The sequence below is a fragment of the Numida meleagris genome, chromosome 2, assembly GCF_002078875.1.
Source record: "Numida meleagris isolate 19003 breed g44 Domestic line chromosome 2, NumMel1.0, whole genome shotgun sequence".
NCBI lineage: Eukaryota > Metazoa > Chordata > Aves > Galliformes > Numididae > Numida > Numida meleagris.
In genome coordinates this window covers 49455466-49478173 of record NC_034410.1, presented here as the reverse complement: position 1 = coordinate 49478173, position 22708 = coordinate 49455466, and the positions used below count along the sequence as shown (strand labels likewise).

At 37.3% G+C, this 22708-nt stretch overlaps 1 protein-coding gene across 3 annotated transcripts in view; it reads left to right on the top strand.

The window, feature by feature from the left end:
• Positions 1-22708, top strand: part of VPS41 (VPS41, HOPS complex subunit) — a 106192-nt gene that overhangs the window by 50983 nt on the left and 32501 nt on the right. For 2 of the 3 annotated variants that reach the window (XM_021385845.1, XM_021385846.1), the window contains exons 8-14: positions 3317-3436; positions 6347-6493; positions 7647-7713; positions 15520-15617; positions 17849-17978; positions 19671-19786; positions 21163-21219. In XM_021385845.1, coding sequence (XP_021241520.1) covers positions 3317-3436; positions 6347-6493; positions 7647-7713; positions 15520-15617; positions 17849-17978; positions 19671-19786; positions 21163-21219 — 735 coding nt within the window. Of the gene's footprint in view, positions 1-3314; positions 3437-6346; positions 6494-7646; positions 7714-15519; positions 15618-17848; positions 17979-19670; positions 19787-21162; positions 21220-22708 lie in introns of all 3 variants that reach the window. The other variant, XM_021385847.1, reaches the window with a different exon arrangement.

Below are 22708 nucleotides of genomic sequence, written 5' to 3'. Positions count from 1 at the left end.
GTCCTCCAGATCTTTACAGCAAAGACACTGTATTGAAACAAAGTAATTGTGTGGAGAAGAGAGATGAAATTAAATTGAATTATTTCTGTGTAATTAATACTACCAAAGCTGCGGTCATTGGTCTGTTTATTCGGAGAACTGAGGATTCCTATACACAGTTTAAAGGCTGGGATTACATGCAATTAGTGTTAATGCTAATTGCATGATAAGCTCCATTAAATTCAGGCACTATTCTCTTTAGTGGATGCACTCCACGAATAGAATTTTGTGCTCTCAGAGGAGTTTAATCTCCTGGTAGTGAAAGATATGGAGAGATGTATTCACTAATCCAAGGGAATTATTTTAACTTAAAACCAAAAAGTGTCCTGCACCCTCCTCGTCTCATACACATCAATGGGTATTTTTTCCCAGTGATCCTGTAGACAAGCATAAGTAGTTAAGGCCCGCAGAATAATTAGTAGTGAGCTATAAGGAGATTTCAGTGTACTGTGAAGGAATGTGGATGGGGACCCTTACAGACAAAGTTCATTTTCTTTTGCTGTAGCTGTTTTACCATGTTGCAGTACATGTGAGAGATGCTGGAAGTGCATTCTAAGCACTACTGTATTGTAACAAAGAACTAGGAAGATTTACCGGGGCCAATCAAAAAAAGGAAAGTATGAACTCTATTGCAGAGAATGCAAGAAAGTGATTTTGTGGCTGCTGTTGAAATATAAGTACTGTGAACGCTGACTGCCAAAATACGGGATTTATGAGAAATAAAGCCCTAAAATATTTTTCCCCTACAAGAAGAAAAGGAGGTAGTAGGAGGAACCCCTCCAGGAATGGTGGATTTTTGTTATGTGTCTAGCTGCTATTGAAGCTTTAAATGGCTTTCTGGTGTAATAAATATTTCATTATGAAGACAGAAAGGAGGACCAAGAAATAAATTAGGCTGCTTATTTTTGAGAGAGCTGCATTCAGTGGATAGCAGTTCAAAAACACAAAGTTCTGTGTTCAGTATCTCAATATTTGAGTGAATTGTAAGAAATAGCAAATAAATCACATTGTGTACCAGTAAAATGCAGATAATTCCATCACAGGTACAGTAGTAAAGCATGTTTTGAGATGAAAATATTTTTGTCTTGAAGCCATTCTGTTGAGTGTCCGTTAGCTTCAGTGTTGGACCTATTGTACTTCCTTATGCGAAATGGGGAGTTTGGGGTGCTGCAGTGATTCAGTTTCACTTTCTGTTTTTTACAAGTAGTATCAAGCTGATGTCTTCTACAGCCCTTATTTTGGGAATTTAGTTAAGTAGGTGTAGAGTTAAGCATAGGCTGAAGCAGGATTCTGTTTTTCCTTTCTCCTTACCGCTTCTTTATCAGGTGAATTCTTTTCTTACAGTTTTTTCTCAGGTAGAGAGGCATGAAAAAGCATGATGTTCACAAGCCATGAACAGTAACAAAATAGCTAGAAAACATCATTCTAAGTGTCATTCCATGAAACAGCTGGATTCTGTGTGCAGTAGGTTAACTTAAATCACGTATCAGTCACTATCAGAACAAACTTCAGGTAATGTAACCAGTATCACCCAGTTTTAACTTACATCATCCACATCAGTTTTTGCAGCCGTGTCCAGTAAGTCCGAATGGAAATGCTGTATATTTGCTAATCTCCTTATTGGACTGTACTGAAAGTAGCATCTGTGCAGCTGTTCTTTTTAGTTGGGAGTTTGTGAACTACAAGAAAGGAATTTCCAAGTTTGGATCAGCAGGACACCTAGAAATTTAAATAACATCCTCAGCTTCTAATTCATTTCAACTGAGTAGTGCTCCTGTTTCATGTCCACCTACCAGATGGCTCAGGCACACTCCTCTGCATGTCACTGCCTTATGAGCGTAGATGTTATCCTGGTTTCGATGCTTTTACTGTGGTTGCTATAAAATAACAAATTCTGTGAGGGTTTTGTTGCCTGGCCTTTTCATGGATGGAAAATCCCTGAGACTCTCTGAGACAGAGTACTTCACATGAGCTGTAGGACAGGCACTGGGTCATTTCAGGAGGACTCAAAGTGGGCTGATGTGCTCAAGTGAGAAGCTTGATGTCAGCAGGGTGCTTGGTGTGAAAGTTTGAGGAACATCGTACATAGTGACTACATCAAACTTTTGGAGAAAATATTTGTATTCTGGTGCCATCTCGTGGCTCTAGGAGGGATCAGCAGTCTGTGTAATTGCCTTTAAAAAAAACTCTTATTTGATTAAAGTATGTTATTTTAAGCAGTTATTATCATTTGAATTTTTTATGCAAATAGGGGCAGCAGAGAGAAGCCTTGCATAAAAGCACGCTCAGCTGGTTCTTACATAGGAGCAGTAGTAACTTAGTCATTTGATTTAGATCCATTAGTGTAATTTTGCACATCTTAATGGTCCTTGAGCACTTTGTCAGAGAGGGTTCAGGTTGCACCTGTGTTTGTACTGAGACAAAGGTTGGCCACACCGTTACCTTTCTTATTTGACCTTCCAAGCATTTCACTTTGCATCGCTTTAAGTGATTCCATGGTATGATTGTATGGAAAACTTCCTGAAATCACACAGGAACTGGGAAGTAGTTGAACTGTCAGGCAGACTGTCTGAATGTAGTAGTGTTTTTCTTTCCTCTACAAAGTATTTTTTGAAAATATTCTGTGCTTCTGGACAGGATAAATACCTTCTTTATTTGCAGAGCCTGATATTCCCCATCACGCTGTCAGCGGTACCGATTGTACCGCGTGGTTTGCATGTTTGGGACTGCACAGCGTCTCTTGAGTCCTATTGAAGGCTGCGTGGTCCCACGTGGGGCCAAGCGCAAGGCTGCAGGCTTGGAGGTCTTTGATCATTTTGACTACCTCATAAGTATAAGCATAAGGGATGCTTTTTTACCATCTCCTGGTTTTTGGAGGGAAGAAGGCACCTATCACCTGATCAGTGGATAGGTGTGAGGCAGCCTGGTTTCTTTCTAGCTTTCTTAAGTGCTGCCACAAGTGCTTAGGTTCTCAAATGCCTTCATTGCTTTATCTTTAAAATAGAAATAATCATACTTAACATTCTCTGGAAAAGGCTTGATAGGAGGGCTGCTGATTAATTTTGCTATGAAATTAACTTGATTCCTGTAGTATATAAGATTCTCAATGTTAATGTACTTAATGAAAATGTTTGATTGTGTTTTCTTTTGTGGTAGGTGTGTATTCCTCCCATACTTAAATCCAAGCAGAGTAAGAGATTAGGAAACAAAAACCCACTTCCTTTGTTTGCATACAGCACCGTGTCACAGAAATATTTCTTGATGTGCTTCTTTGTAGTTACTGCTCTATGAGAGAGGCTGGATGAATAGATGGAAGCCTTCCGTTTTACACGAAGGGGAAGGAAACATAAGAAATGTAAAATGGAGAGGACACTTAATTGCTTGGGCCAATAACATGGTAAGTGTTTGCCACCTCTCTTAAAAGAGCAAAAACATCTCTGCATTGCAATAATATTTGAAATGTTTCAGTGAAGCAAACTATTGAAGAAATAATGCCAGTGTGAACTCTTCTTTATAAAAAGCATATTACCCCTTTCTCATCCTCTCCCCTCCAAAAATCTAAATTTTGAAGTTTGTACTGAACTGACAACATAATACGTATTGCTAATGTTGCAGATGTAAAAAATGATACTAATAATTTTTCATTTTGTTAGACTACTCAAAAAAGCTAGACTTAAGAGAAAATGGGCCCTTTTCACTCAAAGTATAATTTATATTTTAAAGGAAAACATTGCTTTCATGCTGAGTGTTGCATTTCACCTAACACTATATGTAATTGATGGGTCAAGATCTATGTTTTAAAGCTCAACAATGAGAGGTACGTTTTTAAGTATGTATTGTGTTTAAATTCCAGATTTTTGTTTTGAAATGTGATGAAGGTACTTGTGAAAACATTCATTTTCTTTCTACTTCTTTTTTCCCTACTGAAGGAAGCATTTATTAAAATATTTTAAAGCCATTATTTTATTCCTTTTAAAAAGCAGCTTAGTATGAAATTGTTAAAGGTAGACTTCTTGTTTATTTGCTTCCCTTTACTGACTGCAACTTAAGCAAGTGCTTGGTTGTTTTAACAGTAACTCTCTGAAAGGTTTTGTTCTTTTCAGAGCCATACAATTAAAATATATATTCTGGGTGAATCTGCAGGGAATAGATAGGACAGTTGAGGAGAGCTATCCCTAGAGATGATGTGCCACATCAGAACACAGAATACTAATAAAATGTTGAGAGCCATCTGTCAGAGACAAAAAGCCATGGTCAGGGCCTATCTTTCAATGAAAAATGAAATGACACTTGCCCTCCAAAAGATTAATATATTTGGTTATTGGCCTTTTCCCTTCCCCCATTACCTTTTTAAAAATTTCTCCATCCTGTAGCAAGGTTTTTGTTCCTTTTTTTTCTTTCTAAACTAAGTCAATCATTTATAGCCTTGCTGCTTACTTTCTCTCTAGTTATTATTTTCTTGTGCTTTTAATTTTTGTTATTTTATTACACACTGGATATGAGCTTGTGAGACATTGGGTATTTTGAGATGAGCTTCAATTTATTTAGGCAAGGTCTAATTCTGTTTTCAGGTGTTCGTATAACATGCTTTCCACTGTGCCCTCTTCTTCCTCCATGACCAAGAATTATAGTTTTTATACTTACAGTTTTACAGACAGACACCTGAGGACAAAATCCTTAGAGGCATTAGCTTGCCTCACTCCCACAGAAACAGGTTTTAGGCTCCATCATGATAGGAAATTGACTTTGGAAGTCCTTTCAGTTACAGTGCAAATGGCATACTTCAACTGTAGAGGAGTCTATCCAGCTGATTTGAGAACCACTTTAAATGTAAGCTAGTCTACCCCACGTAGGATTTACTTGTCTTGTAGAAGAACAGGTGTGATATGGGTCAGTTATTTGAAAATTATCCTGGAAGACAAAGTGCCGAGATTAGTAAAAGACAGATTTATTAAAACACAGTTCAAGAAAGATTGCAAATTTTATCAAATGAGCTTAGAAAACACAAAGAACAAGATCCTTGTTTATGCTACCCTGAGATTTTGGCTCTGTAAATGCTGTATACAAATTGTTGTGTAGATTTTGGTTTTGATTTGTTTAGTTTTAATGTGGTTTTTGTTTGTTGGTTTTTGTTGTTGTTGTTGTTGTTGTTTTTAGAAATTTTAATGCTTGATGACTTTTAGCAGAAGAGATGCCAATGGGATTGTTTCTGTTCCCCTCTATACCACTTACTACTTCTTGCAATTTAAGTTTGAAAAAAAAAAAAAAGAGGAGAGGTGAGGGTTATGGAAACAAAACTTGGATTAGTCCATGACCCTCATATTGAGATTCTTTGACTTACAAACGCTTGAACTGGTACAGCCAGGGACTCGGAAACTCACAGTAAGGGAGGACAGAAACAGGCAGGGGAATCTTTTAAATCAGTTTTGTCACTAGAAAAATTCTAACATGGAATGGCATCCTGGATGCTGACCTTTCAAGGTCCCTTCCATCCCCTTTTCTGTGATCATGAGACTTGTTTTTCTGTTCACTGAGCTTAAGGGAAATATCTGCTAAAATGCTTTGTTTTATTTTGGCAACATTTGCTTTTAAGTCACAAAGGAACAAGTTATTACTTAATGTGAATTAATCTCTATTTTGCTACTGGAAAGGTTATAGCTCACCTTTTCTAAATGGTATGGAAAAATCTGATTAATAGCTCTTCCCTGCTCTCTCTTCCTCTAAAATGACTTTAATCTTCCTTTCTTTAAACTTTTTGTTCTGTTAGTTTGGGATATTTCCTGAGGAGACTGTGAAAAATCACACTGTGTAAAACCAAACATCATTTAAATATGCTTGCTTTTCCATTTCAGCGTAAGAATATAAATGCATTTTTAGAGAAGTACAGATTGACGTAATTTATCTTAATGAGTTGTTGCTTCACATCTTTTCCTTTTTTCTGATTTCTGTTTCTTTATGAGGAGTGTTATGGAAGAGCCTGGCATGCTTGTGTTTCTTCAGGTAGTAGCAGCAGCCCAAACAAGCTGGACTGGTTCATGACTTGAGCTGCTAATCTATTCATCATTCATTCTTTATATCCTTTTATTTGACGTGTAAAATTGAAGTCTTTAATTTATTCTAATCTCATCATTTCTCCTGTTACCTCCTGGGTTATTGTATCAACAGCTTTTTTTGTTGGCATTTTCGTCTGTATCCTGCAACTTATGCCATAAACTGCTACGACTGTCAAACTGTGCAAAATAGTATGGGCTCTGGTGGTTAGGAGTTTGTCATACTGAATAAAGTCCTCTTCTGTTTAAACTTTCAGGGCGTGAAGATACTTGACATGATCTCCAAGCAAAGAATTACCAATGTGCCTCGAGATGACATAAGCCTTCGCCCAGACATGTATCCCTGTAGCCTTTGCTGGAAGGATAATTTAACACTGATTATTGGCTGGGGAAATTCAGTAAAGGTGCAATTACCTGTCTTTGTAATAAATGCTTGCTGTTATCACAGACAAACAGAGGATTATTTCTGAAAAGCAAAGACAATCGAAAAAAATAGAGTTTGGTTTGACTACAGTCTGCAGAACTCCTGCTGCCATAGAAATGTCATTGGACTGACCCTCATGAGGAGGAGGAGTGATAGACACCCAGCGGTCAGACAGATTTCTGTGTGTGAGCATGCAGTGAGTGTAATCCTCAGGGACAGTTCTCTGTGCCTTCGAGAGATTTCCTCTTTTGAAATCTTTCAGAGGGGCTTTTGAATTCATTTATTTTCATTAGGATTAACCACTTACCATGAGTTAGTTTTGGAGAGACTTATTTTGGGGTCTGAGGAGTTTGATTGCTAAGACTAACACATACTTTGAGCCAACCATGGGAGGAAAAAAAGAGGTGGGATGGGGGACTGGCTGCTTGGAGTTTTGCTTTGCTTTTACTGGGAAACTGGCATTTTGAACTCATGTACTGCAAGCTGTCTGTGATTTGTGCAGTCCAGCACCTGAAAGTAGTTTGTTAGAGCCTGGTAGATATTTTCTAATAACAGCTTGCTACATCATTGTACTGTGTTAGTTAGGGAAAGTACAGTGATGTAGGTGAAGCATAAAAAGCTTTTGGAGCATTAAGCTTAGAATTTTACAGATAAAGAAGTTTGTCCTAAGTTTGGCATCTGTCTTTCCCGTTGTATTGTGTGTGCTTCCTGACATTTGGGTATTTTCATTTCTTTATATGCATGTACTATCCTGTTACTTGGAGTTGCAATAACGTATGCTTACTGAAATAGCGAGATAATGAGACATTAAATGTGAGAAGATATCAAAGTCAAACTCCCATATGCTACTATGAAGAAATCGTAGTGAGAAGATGCTTTCAGATGTCTCTGGTGGTCTATCTTTCTTCTCCTCTCTCACCATATTTATAAGGTTGAGAGCTACAGTCAGAACTTTCCTTTTGGATTTTTTTCCTCAGTGATGCGTCATCACTGTTTCACTGCTTGTGTTTTTCAAAGTCCAGAAATGGATCGTCGAGAATACCTCAGTAAGAAAAGGAGTTTCTGGGAAAAGTTAGCATCATTTTAAGAATTACAGTTTCTTTATGATAATGATCGAGATATCTCTTTCCTAGATTTGCTCAGTAAAGGAGCGGCATGCCAGTGAAATGCGTGACCTTCCAAACCGCTATGTGGAAATAGGTATGATCATATGAATGTGTGCCTTCTCTGAATAAGATAAGCTTTAAGAGGTCTGTTTTTACACTGAGCCTGGAAAAGTTGTTACAGTTCAGAGGCAACTTGTAGTCACATCATAAATGTCTCCTCACTTTTACCTGATGAGGTTGTCATGATGTCCTGTGTAGTTTTTTGCAATCTTAGAGTCTTAAATTGTGCTCTTCTAAAATCAGAGTATTGTGTAAGGGAAAAGTGGATGTCTTAACTTGGCTTTAGTGCAGATTTTTACAGAGAACTTGGCTTTTTGTCTTTCTTAAATGATGATCAGTACAATAATAAGGAAAAAAAAACAGACACTAGCTTCATCAATTATTTATTGTTTAACTACACTGTTTATAACTATTTTTCTGAGTTTAGAATAGTGCTAGAAAATTGATTGGAATTTCTTCTTGCTACCTTTTTTTTGTTCTGCTTTCGTATTTCCGTAGGTGACGTGAATAATTTCATTGTTGCTGATTTTTGGAAATGGTGTTGACAACGTGTGTGTATGAAGTAAAGCACAAAGGGGAATTCAAATAAAATTTGACAGTGGTTGGTGGGGGGTGGTAAAGCTCAGCTGTTCCCAGAAGAAGCTTCTGATAAGGGAAGATCTATGAAGAGGTAACACTGACAAGATAAACAGGGACTCTGTAGTCCAGAGTGGACAACTATGGAGTTTTGTGCTTCCTTGTCTTGACTGTAATGAGATGAGATTGTAAACAAGAGTGTTCAAACAAAATCCTGACTCATGTCAGCATACTGACCAGAGAAATATGTACCATAGCTGTTTACAGCTTTATGATATCAGAAAAAAAAAATTTAAAATACCTTCTGATAATCAACTAGGAGATGGATGCTGAACCTTGTAGGAATTCTATATACTGAGAGAATGCATGCTTGACTATTAACTGAGATTTGAATGTTATTTGTTGGTTAGGATTATATAGTCCCAAAAGAATAATTAAGCATAAGATTCTAGGATTTTTGAGAGAATTATATCAAGAATAAATGCAGTCTTGAGTTTTACCTTCCAGTCTTTATATAATCTTTTTGTACCTGTAAGTCCCTTTCCTAAGTAGCTTTTAGGAAATAATTAAATTGAGTGATTTTACACAGTGACAAACAGAAGCAAATTCTAGAAGTTCAGTTATAGTATGTCTTTGTTGTTGGAGCTAACCTGTCTATTGGAATTTCAATTTAGAAAAATAATAAAAACCTGTCATAAAACTGTTTAGCTGCAAATCTGAAGGTTAGAGAGTTTTGTGGAAGTAACTTTTTCATGTTTCAAACTTGACCATAAAATCTTTTCTGTATTCTTGAGGACTGCTGTTTTATCTCACTTAACCTGTTAATGATGTGCTTGAAGTTTTTCTTTCTGGTTTCATGTCAGAGCACTGAAACAGCTCTGCCAAAGGCTGCCAGCAGCACTCATTGGAACATGGATAGTAGATAGGGAGGAAAAAGAGGGTTTGTTCTGTTCTCAACAGAAATTACAGTAGCTTTTGATGTAATCACGTGGAAGGTCTTTGAGAGTTGTGTGTCATGCCGCAGCATCTATTTCAATTGTATTGTAGTTTAAGCTTCACTTTTCAGGTGCATAGCTGGAAAATTTATGTCATTAATGGACAGACTGACCAGCAACCGATATGGTTTTTGGCAAGAAAATCCATATTCTAAATGAATGCATAAGTTGATATACTCTCAAAATGTAAAGAATTTACATAAGACAAGAATATAGTTCAGTGATAGCTGAATGTCCTTCAGATATTCTTTTGGCTTAAAGCGTTTATGGCATTGTCTCATCAGGATAAGAAATGTGAGAAAACACAGTATTGTTATAGGCTCCATATCTCAAGAGTTTCAGATTTATGTTTTTTACAGCCATGCGGTAGGCCTCAAAGTTCCACAACATCGTGGCAAACTGTGGTGGCATCAGTAGGCGGTAAATGTTTCTTCAGTGGCTTGCAGCCCAGGGAACAAAGCATTTCCTGCCTTGCAAGTTAGGTACATAGGATCCTGGACAACAAGGATTTTACCTTGATGCCCAGCCATACTTGCTCTGTGGAAGGAAATAGATATGGTATCTACCCTGATTCTAAACCAGGTGGCCCGTGTTGTAGGAAGGTAACACCACTAAACTGTTTTGGCTGTTATATTTCAAAGAAGATAATTCTCTGGCTACATGCAGGAGAAGTTACACAAAATATATTGTATTCATGCACTAAGATCTGCATGGCATCGCTAATTTTATTAACATCTTTCAGCATATTAATGGTGCTTTTCTTCGTTAACCTTTCCTTTTGTTTCTGGTTATGTCATGCTTCATTGCGTACGTGAGACTTCAGTGTCAAAGATAAACTCAAGCAAAATGTTTCTATTTAAGTTTAAATGTATGTTAGCTGAGCAGATCCTGTCAGTTTATAGCTGTCTGCTACCACAGTGAAGTAGTGTATTGATTAGAAAGTATTGGTATTGAATTACAGGCTTAACGTGGACTAAATGCCATTGTGATTCTTCTTAAAGAGTGCTTGACCCCTGTGCTCACTTCTGATACATGTACAAAAGCTATAATGCTAGACAACTTCTGAGCATGCAGCCCTTCCGCAACTGTAGCCTGCTAGTAGGCTGCTTACTAAGGAACTAATTAGCACTTTGTGGTTAATGCAATGCCTTTTCAGAGTGAAACTGGGTATCCTGCAAGCGGGAAATAATCTTTGAGAGGTCTAATCAAGTAGCTCATGAAGTATTTAACATGAAAGTCAGTAAAAGACTGGAAGTTAATTAGAGACTTCTCATTCAATTCATTTTAGCCTATATTTTGTTTGAGGAATCTCAGTTTAATTCCAGGTGCCAGCCTGCTAGCAATGCCTCGAGCATTTGTTTCCCTTGTGCATTCCCTCACTTTCCCCACAAAGTAGACTTCTGTCATAAGAATTGCATGTGGATATGATTGTAACAAGACATCTTTGTGTTTTGAGGAGGAATAGCTATATCACTGCATACGAAGTTATCACCAAATACTGAGAACACACATGTTTAGATGAAAGAAAACCTGGGACTATTTTTTTTTTTGGTTTGTAAAATGAGATATCGTGATCTACTGTAGCAGCATATTTTTCTTTATATAAACAGGACTTAACGCTTTTTTAATAAATATAATGAGCAGTAAATTAATAGTAAATAAATGTCATCAACTTTATGTTAATTTATGCAACCATTTAATTGGAGCAAGTCTGTCTACTTTAGGAAAAACAAAATGCCAAAAAAAGAAAGAAAAATCCCCATCTGTGTACCTGATTCCCCTCAGACTTCTGCTCATCCTGTTCTGTCACGAGACAAATTAATCATTCATAATTCCTTAGTAAAAATTAATCCAGACTATCAAGCTGCTGAATATTTGTCCTGTTGGTTGATCAGATTTTAGGGAATTTTTCAGAAAATTAGCTTGCAAGCTTTAAAACTTGAACTCCTGACAATTTGCGTAAAGGTAGTGTGTGTCTATATCTGGAGAACTGAGCAGACAATTGTCATACTTTTGAAGATGATTTTATTGCTGTGTGGGAGAGAATGGGAATAAGAGGATTTGAGTGACACTGTAGCACTTCATTTCACAGAGCGTGACTGCAAGTAAGGCAGTAGGTTGTGACAATGTTTATTGTACACAAAACATGTCCTAATTTAATAGAAAGAGTAGAATGCACCAGGTAGATGCTTGCTGGCATGACTAAGCAGTTGTAGATTTTTTTCCTGATGTTTCTGACAAGTGTGATCTTATAATTGAGAGAAATTATTTTTAATAGCAAAATTCTTGCTTATTTCCATTCTGTGCTGGTAGCAAGCAAGGCAACAACTTCAGAGCATAGAGACTTTACAGAGTTTTGACTGATTTTAAGATTTTATTTGTTTTTTTTACTGTGATAATATTAAATTAACAGTATCATTAACATTCCTCTGCTTTATTTCATTGAAAATGCTCATCATCTGCTGTGTGGTATTTGAGGTTATATTAAGAATGATTGACTGATCATTGTTAAATTTTCTCTTAAAGCCCTTCTAAACTTTCAGCATTCAAACAAAAATAAATTTGAAGATGATTTTTCTAACCATTTTCTTTGTAAAAAAATAGTGGAGGTTATGAATTCTGATTTTAGAAGCATGAAATAAGTTCTGTTTTCCTAATCACTGCTGCATAGGACATGCTATTGATTTGAGTCTTACCCTATCGCTCTTCCTACTGAAATTGAAGGAAACGGATAGTGTGTAAAAATGCCATCACAACATCTACATGACTAGGTAAATAGTTGGTTAATTTTCATGTATAGTATTAAGGGGAGAATTGCAAAGAATTGTAAGGATGCTCAAGCACAAATAAATTAGCTTAGGTGGGTTACTTCAGTGATCCTCCTCAGAAATTTCCAGTTCCTTTTGTGCTGCAGTTGACATTTCTTTAACTGAGCACATCTTGAGCTTTCTGCTCAGATTCCTAGTCAGAAGCAGGGCTGCTCTGGAAATTTGAATTTATGAAGACCGTTGTGGAGTTTAATGGGAGTTAAGAACAATTTGTAAGTATGAAAATACTCAAATGCTGGGGCAGGTTGTCATATATAAAGATTTTCAAAGAAAGATATCAGTGTTAGAAAAATTGAGATTTATATTTCCTTCAAGGCTTATGTTGGATAGTACATCTAAAAGTATTCTTCAACTTCTTTTAAAGTAAACCATATATATGTGTGTGTGTGCTTTGTGATTTGCTTGTATCCATCTCAAGACAGCTTAAGTGGTGCTTATGTAGAACAAAAGCCTTTTGTAGTCCTCTACTGGAACTGAATGCACATATGAGGCAAAAAGTATATTTTATATCAAATGCATCTGCGTAAACCTGATAATAGCTAATCAAAACACACTTTTCTATAATATTTTATTTTACATAAATAACCCATCTCAGCAAAGCACTGGTATTGGAGATGCCACCTTGAGAACACTTCAGGGGATGCTATACTGCAGCTTACAAGAACTGCAGATTTTGTAGATGTTCCTTAAGTAGACGGTGAAAAGGTAATGTGGGAATACGTAGCAACATCACCCCAGCGCCTAGCAGTGCACCAGAATTCAGCGGGTTGGGCAGGCTCACCTTGCTTTGTGGCTCTCCTGCTGTTGGTATATGAATGGGCTAATTGAAAACTAGCCTGTGTGACTCCCTCTCCATTTCTTTCATACACCATATGGAATTAAAAAACAAAAAGTATAAACAAAAAGGCTTCTTTTCGTCTAGACATTAAGTTTCATGTTCATGCTCTGCACCTTCCTGCCCGCTTTCCCAAAAGTAATGTCAAAGCCTTGGCCTCGTTGAAATCAACATCAACACACTGTCATCACTGTAAACACAGTTTCACACTCTAAACAGTGGACTGTTTTTTGAGATTTTATTAAACAAAACAGGCTTTTTTTTTTTTTTTAAATTTCAGTGTGCTGCCTGTGGGAAAGTTGTTTTTATAGAGTTTGGGTAAATAATGTAACATATGATGTTTTGTTTATGAAGTATGATATATTTCATACATTTCACTTAATGAACAAGATGATTTACAGGTTTCATCTCTGCTTCCTTGATAATTTGTCTGACAGCTGTATGTAGATGATGAACATAAAGTAGATTCACTGTCAACGTATCTTCCATCTGCTTGTATGACAGTCATAAACATGTATGACTCATGGTCATACTACGATCATTCCCATTTACTTCAGTACTGCGTTTGGTTTAATTGTTTGGGATCCTTTTCAAATTAACAGCATTTCTGGAATACCTCCATGTAGGATTTTTTTTCCCTTTATCACGACAAACTGTCCAGAGTAAGTCAGTTTAACCTCTTAGAGCTCTGAGCTCTAATAACTGTTGTAATTCTTCAGTAAAACTTTTTCTGATGAGCTGTGTCAGAGGTTTCTGTCAGGTCAAGGAGCACGGCCTGTGCCAGGCAGCCTTTGGTTAAGGCTGTCACAGCAGTGTTGGAGCATTGGTCAAGGCCACAAGGCCTCTTGAGGAAGAAAAGCTGAGAGAAGGCTGGAAGTGAAACTGAGGGAGCTGAACTCTATTTAGAAACAAAGCTCGAAGTGATTTCCTTTTTCATCTTTCTGAACAGCAGTACTGCCTTATCCAAAATACATTCTGTGGGTGTTAGAAACAACTTTAGGGGTACCTCACTAACTAAGGAAATGAAGTTCCAGTGTAGGCCAAATGCATGTGATTTTTCAAAACTGTCCCCATAATCTTTAAAAAGATACCATTCATCACTCTGTTTTCCTTTCCAAATTCATATGACAGTATTTTATTTGCCTTCAAGAGCCTTAGCTTGTCACTTTTTAAGCTGTCAACAAAAGTTTCTTTGCTGTCCTTCTACCCTGTGCTCTAGATTTGACTCCCTTCTTTTCCATGTACTTGCTCATGTCTTCCATGCTCTCTAAAAATGCCAAATACTAAATTGTAAACTGGGTATAAGACTTATTATGTAGACGTTATTAACATGGTTGGTTTTAAAGTCATCTCTCAGAGCAATATGTGACACAATCCAAGTAATCTCATCAGTCTTGCAGTGTAGAACAAAATAATGACATAGAGGATTACCAGTGTGAACCTGTTCTCTCCTAGAATAGATTGTTTTACCCTTGTGTCATGCTTTGGCCTCCCAGTGATGTCAAAGTGTCAACCGTCATTAAGAGAAAAACAGCATTTGCTTATTCAGTGAGAGACAGATGTCAAATATGTATTTTATTTGACACTTTTTTTTTTCTCCTTTATCAGGAGGACAATTATTTATCCTGTTTCTTCTCATTGCCTTAGCTAAACAAAATTATACTGCATTTTCTATTTGCTTTACTGAAATAATTATTATCCATTTCAATTAGCAGAAGATATTAGTAGTGTAGCTTGCTGACTGGAAAGAAGGAAACGTTTATTTTCTACTTAAATTTTCCTGAAAATGTTATGAGAGAAAATTGTGATGGAGCTAATATACTTCGTTTAACAAAAATTTGTTTGCTAATACAGGCGCTAAGATCTGCAGATGTTTAATGCCGGTGCTGTAAACCCAGGAGTAAAAAGCTAAATAATTATTTCTGTGTAAGAGATCAGCCACAGTGAGCCCATTTATAAATACAGATCAGCTCTCTTTTTTTTCCTCAAAATAGTCAATACTTAAATTGGTCTTGAATGCAAGACAGTTTAGGAAATTACATTTTCAGTTTCAAGAACAAGAAAAGCCACTATTTAACTGTATCTTTTCTTAGTGATGAATGTATCTGTAAATCATCTTTTGATAATAAATTAATAATGACCTTTGTGTTTTCATATATCATACCAATAGGTGTATCAGGTGTGATTCTCTTAAGGTTACAAGACTTTCTGCAAATATGCAAAGATATAGCGATCTTTTTATATACTACCTATTTTACTGCGTTTGGCTTTCCCCCCCCCCCTTTTTTTTTTTTTTTTCTCTTCAGTGTGATTACTGAAAGTCTAGCTGACCATTCATTTCAAATGTTTCATCTCTAGCATGTCCTGGAGCACAAACATTTCTTCTTGCAAGTCTTAATGGAATTGAATCTGTTAAATGTAATTTTTCATCATCTTGCTGATCCAACTGGGAAGTCTGTTGGTTTGCTATATGTATTGAGTCTACTTTTCTCTGAGCTAGTACTCTGTGCTGTTGGTTGCCTCCTAAAAATCAGCTGTGTGTTTTTCTTAGGGAGCAGTTCATACATTTATTTGCTTAATAATCTGTTTCTTTTCCTGTGTTTCAGTTTTCCAATTTGATACGGAGTTCTATATCAGTGGGCTTGCACCTCTCTGTGACCAACTTGTTATACTTTCATACGTAAAGGAGATTTCAGATAAGACGGTAATTATTTTTCTGTTACAATTTCACGACAGCACCGAACTGTCCCGGGAGTTAGAACTTAAACTAGTCAGGCAGATCTGATTACCTGTGAAAGAGTTGCAACCAGCTTGTAGTGAGCAGAGCCTGAGACTTCTCTGACCTAGCAAATAAGGGCAGCAAGGATAATGCTGAAGACTAATGGATTTGCCTTTTAAAAGCTCTGTCCTTTGTTTCCTGCAGGAAGCAGAGAAGGTCTCTAGGTAGTCTCTCTCTTGTTTCTTTACCCCTCCCTCTTACTTTTTCTCTCCTTTTCTCTCATTATTTTGGCTGTTTCTGCACCAGAAGAAATGAAAGATCTCTCTAGCTAGAGGAGCGCCGTGCTGAACCTACATCTAAGAAGAAAAGAGATTAGTGAAATTGATCAGTCACTGTAGCAGGGGTGGGATGCATTACTGCAAGTGCATGGCACTGTTGTTCCCTAGACCTTGGCTGTGTGCACCAAGATATGTGTGTAGATAGCTAGAAATCAGAATTCGTGTCAGCCGCTTCTACTGCAAGCAGGCACGTATGGTGTCTGTCTCTGACATTTATTTCATATTGCCAAATAAAAGGCAAGGTAGTGGAGGAAATCCTTGAAGTTGCAGTGTGCGAGTGGCAGATGCTCTTGATCATCTCTTTGATAGTAGGTCTGCATTAGCCAAGCATCACCATAGAAACCTTAAGCAACTGGGTGCACAAGTTGCTAGGCAATGCAACACTGTAGGTTCAAATGAATGCTCAAGCTGGCTGAAATCAATAGGGTTAGCTTCCAGCTCTGCTGCAGGATGTCAGATTATTATTTCTTTATTTATATGGAGGAGAAAAATAATGTCACAGCATTGGTTCCCAAGAGAGCCAGTGTGGTAGTCTTCCAGTGCCTGAGAGTCAGTGAAAGAAAAGATGGCAAACAAATTGGATGGGAAGGGAGAGGAAAAGGTGAACTGGAATTCAAGGGAGCGAGGAAATTAGGAAGCCATCATTAATGAAGAAGGAAGCTATAGAAAGCAGATAGAAACTGAGATGAAACTCGTTCTGGCTGCTTCAGGGAAGAAAGATGAAAAAAGAATTTCAGGTAGTACAATTGTAATAAAACGCAAGAGATTTCACTTGTATTTGCTTTTAATTACCCATCTATGTAAACAGACAATAAAATCTCTGCAAGCTGGACATTGATAGCCTCCCAGTTCTCAGGGTACTTGGGTTCTCTGGGAAGGAAACAGAAGGACTCCTGTCCCAGTGCTGTGGCTGTGCTCTGGCCTGGTTGGAGCTCTCTGCCACCATCTCAGAGCCCCTCTGCCTGAGCTCGCAGCTCGCTGTAGATGCTGTTGGGTAGTGAGGACCACTGTTCTTCCTACGCTTCATTTCACAGTTTTCGGATGACAACTTCTTACTTGTTACAAATTGCATTGGAATTGAACTCATGGCTGTGCTTCATTTCTCACTTCTTCTGGAACAGTTAGATCAGGAAAAGACTTGAGTGGTTCTGCTACTGACTGAGTAGGCTGGAGCTGTGGAAATCCACTTCTTACATCTTTCATACTCTTTCATTCTGTATTTTTTATTATTTTTGTTGTTTTGTTAAAATAGAAGTATTTTGTTAAAATTGACAGTCTGAACAATAAAATAAGGCATTGTCTTGGACCTTGGCTTAATTAAAATAAGCTAATTGAGCCTGTGTTTTCTCCATAATGTCATCTTACAATAAGCATCTGCATTTCACTGTCTGAGTTCACCTTTCTGAAGAGCACCAGCACAATAAAGGTTTTAGGTGACTCTTAGTTTAATTTTACCTCTATTGCTGCTGGATGCTTAGGAGTGCAGACTTAAACACCAGCTTAAAAGAAGTTGATCATAGTACCAGAATAACCTTGATTTGTAGACTTTGGCCTTTGGGGCATGAGCCCAGCTGAGAATGTGTCTGAAACTGTTGTGTTACTTTTTGGATGTAGAGTTTGATCATCATCTTTTATAGCTCTGAAAACTTCTGTGACAAAGAGCAGAAAAATAATGACCAAACTCCCAGGGAGGTTAGGTCTTTGTCTTCTCTGAATCTCCTTCTCTATGTGGTTCACAGCTGAATACCCAGTGCAAAGTGAATACTGGTACTGCATCCAGTACTATAGTCGTTGGGTATGGACTTTACCTGCCGGTGACCATCAGCTGACGTTGCTGAGGAAGCTGTGCAGGATGCAGCTAAGATGTCATTTTTCTAGGAGGTGGAGTGTTGCGCCAGGCCCAGACTGGACATTGTACAACCCCTGCCTGAGTCTTGCGAGGAGATCTCTTCTGATGCGCTAACAGTACGAGGATTTCAGGAGAACGAATGTAGAGATTACCATTTAGGTAGGTGTTCTTAGTAGTGTTTTATTTTCTTAACTGGATTAAAAATAACTTAATTTGGAAGTGCTCAGAGCCTTCTTAATTTTTGTCATCTCTGTTACTGCGTATGACAATGCAATGTAAGAACCAGTCAGATGAAAAAACACAAATGTGCTTTACTTACAAAGAGGGACATAATTAAACATTATGATTTGCCATGCCATTTTTAAGTCAGGTGTGCTGGATAAGTGTAGCTCTTGCGTAATGCCCAGTATCCTAGGAAAAAGTATCTTTGACAGAGATCTGTTCATGATCTTTAGAAGCTCTTGTGTATCTTTGGGTAGAAGGGCTTCAGGAATAGTGATGAATGAATGATACAGTGTCTGGAAAAGTTGTTTAGAGCCAAAGATGGAATAGATGTCATTTCAACAGTAAGGTGCCCCTGGATCAGCTTAAAAGGGGCACATTACTACTTACCTTCCCTGTACTGACAAAGCTGTCAGCATATAACAGACCTCAGAGTGGTAAAATGAGTAGGAACTGGAGTTTGACAACTTCAGCCTTGAAGATGGATTTAATTATGTAACAGGCAGGGTGAAAAAAAGTCTAGCATAGTATATGCCAGTCTTCTAAATAAGATTGTGGGATTTTCTGATATACATGTTGTAATTCAAGAAGATGCATGGCAAAGCTGATGCAGAATTCCTTGGTGAAGATTATATAGGGAGCATTAAACAGAAACATTCCTTCTGGCTTTTAAAATCCGTGAATCTGATTTCTAAACACCTTCCCTGGCAGCATCTTTCAAATCATAGGCTTGGCAGGCCCCTTTGTGTTCATCAATGCCCTTAAGCCACTAGAAAGAAATAAACTATATCTGCTCCTGATCTCCAAAACATCTCTGCAGTTATCAGTGGAATTGGGATTGCTTTATACCTGTCCCTAAGCAGAACACTGATGCCCACAGTTGTACTTTTATGCTTAATAAATATTCTGCTTAACCTGACAAGTCTAAAATTTTTGGATGGCTTTAAAGCAAGCAGTATTTTGTGGATTGCTTATAGGTTCATGAGTGATACGTGATATCCCAGATATTCCAGATATGGGATGGGGAATGCTATTTTTTCCTCATACCCACAAAATATTGGTAGTGATTCTTCATGGGTTCTCTGCAGATAATTATTATTCTGAGCAGTCATCTTCTGTGCTTGATTTTACCTTTAAGTACATTTTTACCTTGAACTTACTCAAAAATAAAGGCTTATGGTATAAGCAAATGCATTATACATATAACCTTAACATACAGTGTTGCAAATGCATTGCTGTAATGATGTGCTGTGTCCCCAGGGGTTATGGCATCTATCATTTATGCTTTTGATGGCCTTGACCTTGATGGGGAGGATACGTTTATTGCAGGCTATGTAGTGTAATAGTCCTCTAAAAGTACAATAATGTGTTCTAAACCGTCATAAAGTTTACACATAGTGAATGAATCAGAATTTGCAATAAGCTGTAGTGATTTTTTTTTTGAAAGCTATTTTACCATTTAAGCCAGTTTTAATTCATTGGAGAATATAGCTTCCCGAACAAGCATGTTCTGCAGGAGTAGCCTTGCTTCCTTCCTTGCATCTCCTCTTCAAATTACCCTCTAGGGTGTACTAAAAAGCTTTACTTAAGGAAAATATAATAATAATAAAATTGTGTATGCACTTTCAGAGTATTCGGAAGGTGAATCACTGTTTTATATCATCAGCCCAAGAGACGTGGTCGTAGCTAAAGAACGGGACCAAGATGACCACATTGACTGGCTTCTTGAAAAGAAGAAATATGAAGTAATTTTTACAACATTCTTTCGTTCAGACTTTTCCGATTTTGAAGTTGCAGTGGTATAGTGAACTTAGCTAGATCATTTGAACTGAATAGTTTCTGTTGCTCAAGTTATTATCTAAATGATTGTGAGGGTAAGTGTTGACCATGTATCTCTGCATCATCTCTCTGGAGAGTTAGACTTGTTACTGGAGCAACTCATCTGAATGGCACTCAAATGAGGTAGATGAACTAAACACTGTGAATACTGCCATCAGCATCAGATATAAAATATGTTAGCTGTCACTAAAAATTATTGAAGCTGTTTCTTGGCTCTGAATCAACAGAACAATTAACTACTGATCTGTGTGGATACTTTCCTAGATCTATCCTGACTAAAGAGGGAAAGGAAATTGACTTAGTAAAGGATACTCAAAAAAAAAAAAAAAAGGAGCTTGGTACTTTGTTTTGTAAACGTAGGTGGTTTTAAGCATGTGTATCTCAACATCTAAATCAGTATTAAATCCTTAAAGACAATCTCAGCATGCAACCACTGTTCTGGATTCTGATGTCCTGCAGTCAGTGATTTAGAACACTTGTTCCCATACGTGAAGTGGCGTACAAATGCTTGTTTATGTGTTGCTTGTTGGATGCCCATTATAAGAAAAAAAGTGCCATTCAGCACTTACTCCTTTTGTTAATGCAATCATGATACTCCTCATGCAGGTTTGTTTAAATCTGTGCAGATGCTTTTGCATCTGAATAACAAACTCATACGATGAGCGCAGTTTTGCTGTTTATGTAAATCACAGCATCTGGTCCCTGAAGACTGCAGCAATTTGCAAGTGACAGCTGTGCATGTGCCTTTGTGAAATTTATTCAAGGTAGTAGATAGCATGTGTGTTAGGATGTATGTTAAAGGTTTCATTTTGTTTGTACAAGTGCCAGCTTTGTTTCTGTGCAATTGAAGTAGGGAAAGGAACCAAAAATGACGCTTAAATATAAATCAAGCTGACTAGAGAAGGCTTTTGGGGTAGGGAGATGTATACCCTTCCCCCACTGCCATCCTGATGATTTTTTTCACGTTTTGGTAGGAAAGAGTTCTCATTTGAAAATGATCCAATGGGATTGCATTGTCTTTCTTGTTGTAATCTTGAGATATGATCCTAATACAGTAATATGGAGTGAACCCAGATGGAAACAAAAGTAGTTTTCTCTTTGGTTGACTGCTTTTGTTTGAGTATGAATTCAAAGCTGTTCATTCAACCATGGCATTAAAAATTCTACTGCTTCAAACACCCTGCTCTGAAAAAAAATTGTTGATTTATGCAGTTCTAGAGCTTTCTGTATTGAAAGTTTGTGTATATGGCTAGTATCTCTGTTTTCTACTTTTTGAATATAGGAAGCTTTGATGGCAGCTGAGATCAGTCAGAAAACCATAAAAAAGCACAAGATTTTGGTAAGTCTGAAAACTTCTATTCAAAACAAAATATCTGATTTCTTTTAGAGCACTATGTGATGCTACAAATACATTCCCTGTTCTGTGTCGCACCAGACAATAGCTGTTAGGCATTCTCTGACTAGCATTCGATTTCCTGGTTTCAGCTGCAGAACAGGAATGTTAGTGCATGAAACATGAAAGGATGCGGATTTTATGAAGGTGCTATTGACATTAAAAAGACTTTCACTTCTCTGACTGCTGATAGGGTTTTTGTTTGCTTTTACTTTTGTGTTAAATTTACTGTTGTTCAAGTAACACACATTATTACAATATTAGAGCATGGGGTGACACATTTCTCTAACTTTCACCTTGTATGCGTGGCAGGGTTTTGGCAGGAGTTTCAAAGGTGCCATTGGACGACCTTTTAAATGCTGTTGAAATTCTGTTGCAGTTTCACACCTAGCTCTCATGTTGCTTTGCAATTCTTATTATTTTACATAGTTAAGCTCCTTTTCTTTTGTATAGTTATTTCCCACCTTTATAGTTCCTTCAAAGAGCAACAAAGGGTATTGATGTTAGAGTCAAAAATCGAAGGTAGATAATGTAACAGCCAAAAAAACACCTCTAATTTTCACTTTTTTTTTTCTGAGATTGACCTCAGTATAAGCACGTTATTTTGTTAATACTGGTCCTTGTTTTATATGTTGCATTTAAGTACGAAGTGTTCAAAGAGATGGTTAATCTTTAGCCAGATCATTTCTATAATATGAACACAGAATATCCATACATTTTAAAAATTATTTTCTTCTTATGTTGTCCAGAAGTTGAGCCAAGCCCTAATGGTATGTGATTACCTATCAAGAGTTTCCATGACTTAGCTGCTTTGTGACCCTTGCAAAAGATTTAGAGATTTCTTAAGAGTCAACTTGACAGTATATTAGAAAAAAAAAATGTATGCTTTTCTCTTGGTTTGCAAAAATTTCCTCCCCTAGAGTGAAATTCACTGTGGGCATATACAAGCATAGTTGTTGAGCGTTATTGTGAAACCCACCAAAACTGTTAATGGAAAAAAATAAAAGTTGATACCAAGCCCTAAGCGAAAGCTTGGGGGTACAGGGATTTAAAACTACTCATGCTCTCACTGCCTGTCAGTGATCAGACCAATGACATCACACTTGTACCACCTGACAAGTGCTGTGGTTGTCTTGGGTTGTTTTTAGGCTGCAATTATAATCACCGCCCCTCTGTACCTCCTGAGCAAAGTGCAAGAGTACTGTACAGCTGCACATCCTACAGACCCTTTCCTTATTCTGCCTTCTCTGCTAATCAGGATACTGATGCACAAGAGAGAGAGGCTGCCAGCAATTTTCATTCTTGAGAATGATGAAGTTGAAAATCAAAGATTGTTTGTGTAGTGGAATGAAAACCTAAAATCTGGAGTATGTTCGTGGTTTTTCTTTTTTCCAGCTTCAAAACAGATTGACTGATAGAAGCTATTAGATACCTC